The sequence below is a fragment of the Colobus angolensis genome, unplaced genomic scaffold (genome assembly GCF_000951035.1).
Source record: "Colobus angolensis palliatus isolate OR3802 unplaced genomic scaffold, Cang.pa_1.0 Scaffold8, whole genome shotgun sequence".
NCBI classification, from domain to species: domain Eukaryota; kingdom Metazoa; phylum Chordata; class Mammalia; order Primates; family Cercopithecidae; genus Colobus; species Colobus angolensis.
Window position 1 is genome coordinate 17,208,184 of NW_012121820.1, and position 2,738 is coordinate 17,210,921.

The 2,738-nt window shown below is 44.5% G+C and overlaps 1 protein-coding gene across 1 annotated transcript in view; it reads left to right on the forward strand.

Annotated features, from left to right (window-relative positions):
• NDRG3 (NDRG family member 3) overlaps window positions 1-2,738 on the forward strand; it is a 109,564-nt gene that overhangs the window by 84,794 nt on the left and 22,032 nt on the right. The window contains exons 8-9 of the mRNA XM_011929213.1: window positions 748-810; window positions 1,765-1,821. Of these exons, the coding sequence (XP_011784603.1) occupies window positions 748-810; window positions 1,765-1,821 (120 nt within the window). The remainder of the gene's footprint in view (window positions 1-747; window positions 811-1,764; window positions 1,822-2,738) is intronic.

Consider the following 2,738-nt stretch of genomic DNA (forward strand, 5'->3'; position numbering starts at 1 on the left):
TTTAAAATTTGTCCTGGCTGGGTGCAGTGTTTCACACTGCTAATCCCAGCACTTTGGGAGGGTGAGGCAGGAGGATTGCTTGAGCTCAGGAGTTCAGGACTACCCTGGGCAACATAGTGAGACCTTGTCACTATAAAAAATTTAAAAATTAGCCTGGTGTGGTGGTGCGTACCTGTAGTCCCAGCTACTTGGGTGGCTGCGGCCAGAAGACGCTTGAGCCTGGGAGGTCAAGGCTGCAGTGAGCTATGATGGCGCCACTGCACTCCAGCCTGGGTGACAGAGCAAGACCCTGTCAGTCAATCAACCAAATGTGTCCTAATTCTTACTTAGTATGTGGGTACAATTTTTTTTTTTTTTTTGAGACGGAGTCTTGCTCTGTTGCCAAGGCTGGAGTGCAGTGGCACGATCTCAGCTCGCTGCACCCTCCACCTCCTGGGTTCAAGTGATTCTTAGCCTTCCGAGTAGCTGGGACTACAGGCACATGCCACCATGCCTGACTAATTTGTATGTTTTTAGTAGAGATGGGCTTTCACCATGTTGGTCAGCCTGGTCTCAAACTCCTAACCTCAGGTGATCCGCTGGCCTTGGCCTCCCAAAGTGCTGGGATTACAGGTGTGAGCCACCACGCCCGGCCTGATTTTCTAGTTCATAACCTGTGCATCACTGATAACCTATGCAAAGATTTCGGGACTTCTTTCTGGGACTATATGATCCTACTCCAGGCATAGCCGTGTCTGTCTCCCTCAGCGCCTCTTCTCCATGCCCACCCCCAATTCAGTACTTCACCCCGATCAGCAGTACGAGTTCAGCGTAAAACCAAGGAAGAAGGCTTAACGGGAATCAGCAACATAACTTGAGTTAGAAATTTTTCTGAAAATAGACTGCAGTATGCGGATTTACACAGATTGCTGTATTTATTCATCTATTAGACTGTGAGATGCATCATTTTGAAATGGGAAAAATTAGGAGAAAAATGTTTAAAACTCAAGAACATTCTGTAAACAACTCATTTCCTCCTACTTCCTGAAATGAAGATAGCAAAAACTGGAAGAAAGAGAAAAAAGTTGTTTTTGTCTCTTGGAAGTCATGGGAGTGATTGTTAAGTTAGTCCTTATCAACCATAAGTCCAGTGTAAATATGGAAATACAGACAGGAATAAAATATCAAACAGCCATGAGGTCTAGGTCTCAGGCTTTCAAAGAAGGAATGTTCAGTGTCTCTTCCAGTCCCCTATTTCACAGCAGGCTTTATTACCACCCTGGAAAGGAGACAGTTTTTTCTAACTTGTTTCTCGTCTCTGTGTTTCTTTGAAACCATGAAAATGTATAACACTGAATTGTGGGGTTTTTCTCTTTTTTTTTGAGACGGAGTCTCACTCTGTTGCCCAGGCTGGAGTGCAGTGGCACAATCTCGGCTCACTGCAAGCTCCGCCTCCCGGATTCATGCCATTCTCCTGCTTCAGCCTCCCAAGTAGCTGGAACTACAGGCACCTGCCACCATGCCCGGCTAACTTTTTTGTATTTTTAGTAGAGAGGGGGTTTCACCGTGTTAGCCAGGATGGTCTCGATCTCCTGACCATGGTCCGCCCATCTTAGCCTCCCAAAGTGCTGGGATTACAGGTGTGAGCCACCGTGCCCAGCCAAGGGTTTTTCATTTGTTTTTTAAGAGATAACATATATAATAAAGTGCACTCATTTTAATTGAGTAGCTTGATAAATTTTTGCATATGCTTACATTCTTAACACAGAGTTTTTATCTTTTCAGCTCTCTGGCCTGACAACCAATGTTGTGGACATTATTTTGGCTCATCACTTTGGGCCGGTAAGTACCTGTTCCACCCAGAAGAGCTGTGTTCATTGGTTTGCATGCAAATTCTTATTTTACCTCAGGAAAGAAGGGTTGCCTTAGAATTTACCTGACCCTAGTAAATAACAGTTCCAATGTAGTCTGAAAGGCATGTAGCCCTGCAAAGGTGAATCTTGAACCCATTGCCACATGGCAGTTGACATGTGGAGCTATGAGAGAAGATAGCATTTCCTGCTACCTGTTCCTGTAAGTAGCATGCCATCTGTTAGTGTTTGACATCACGTGCCTCCCCAGACATCTTTAGAGCCATTAGGAGGTCTGGGAAAGGCTTCACAGAAATAGAAATTTCAGGGGGGAAAACCATGATATAATACTGCTGAAAGAAGCTTAGAGATTATCTTGTTCACGCCCCGTGTTTTTCAACTGGTGAGGAAACCGAAGTCCTCACAGAAAGTGGCAGTTACCGTGTACATAATTGCTGGGTAGGGGAGGGAGCTTAACTGGTAGGTGAGGGGGACCCTTGAAAGGGAAAAGTGAGTTGGGTGACCGACAGAGGAGTGATGGAGTAAATGAGCAGTGAGGTCAGAGAGCTGTGAGGTGTCTGGAATAGGGAGACGAGAGTGGGTGCTCAATTGTAATCTGCTTATTTTAAAATACTATCTGAAGGAAAATGGCAGATGGGAAGAAAACTAGCAGTTACCGAGTACTGATTATTTATAAGTACTTTAGATGTGCAAACCAAGTTGTTTTCTACATGGTTCTCTTAGTCTGATTTTAAGATAGGGAAACCAAAGACCAGAGAGGCCACACAACTTGCCACCACTGTCCAGATGGTAAGTGTGGAGCTGACATTTGAATCCAGGTCAGGCTAAGTCCAAAGTCCATAGTCTTTTATTTCATCATATTTTTATCAAAGTTACAAATTCACATAT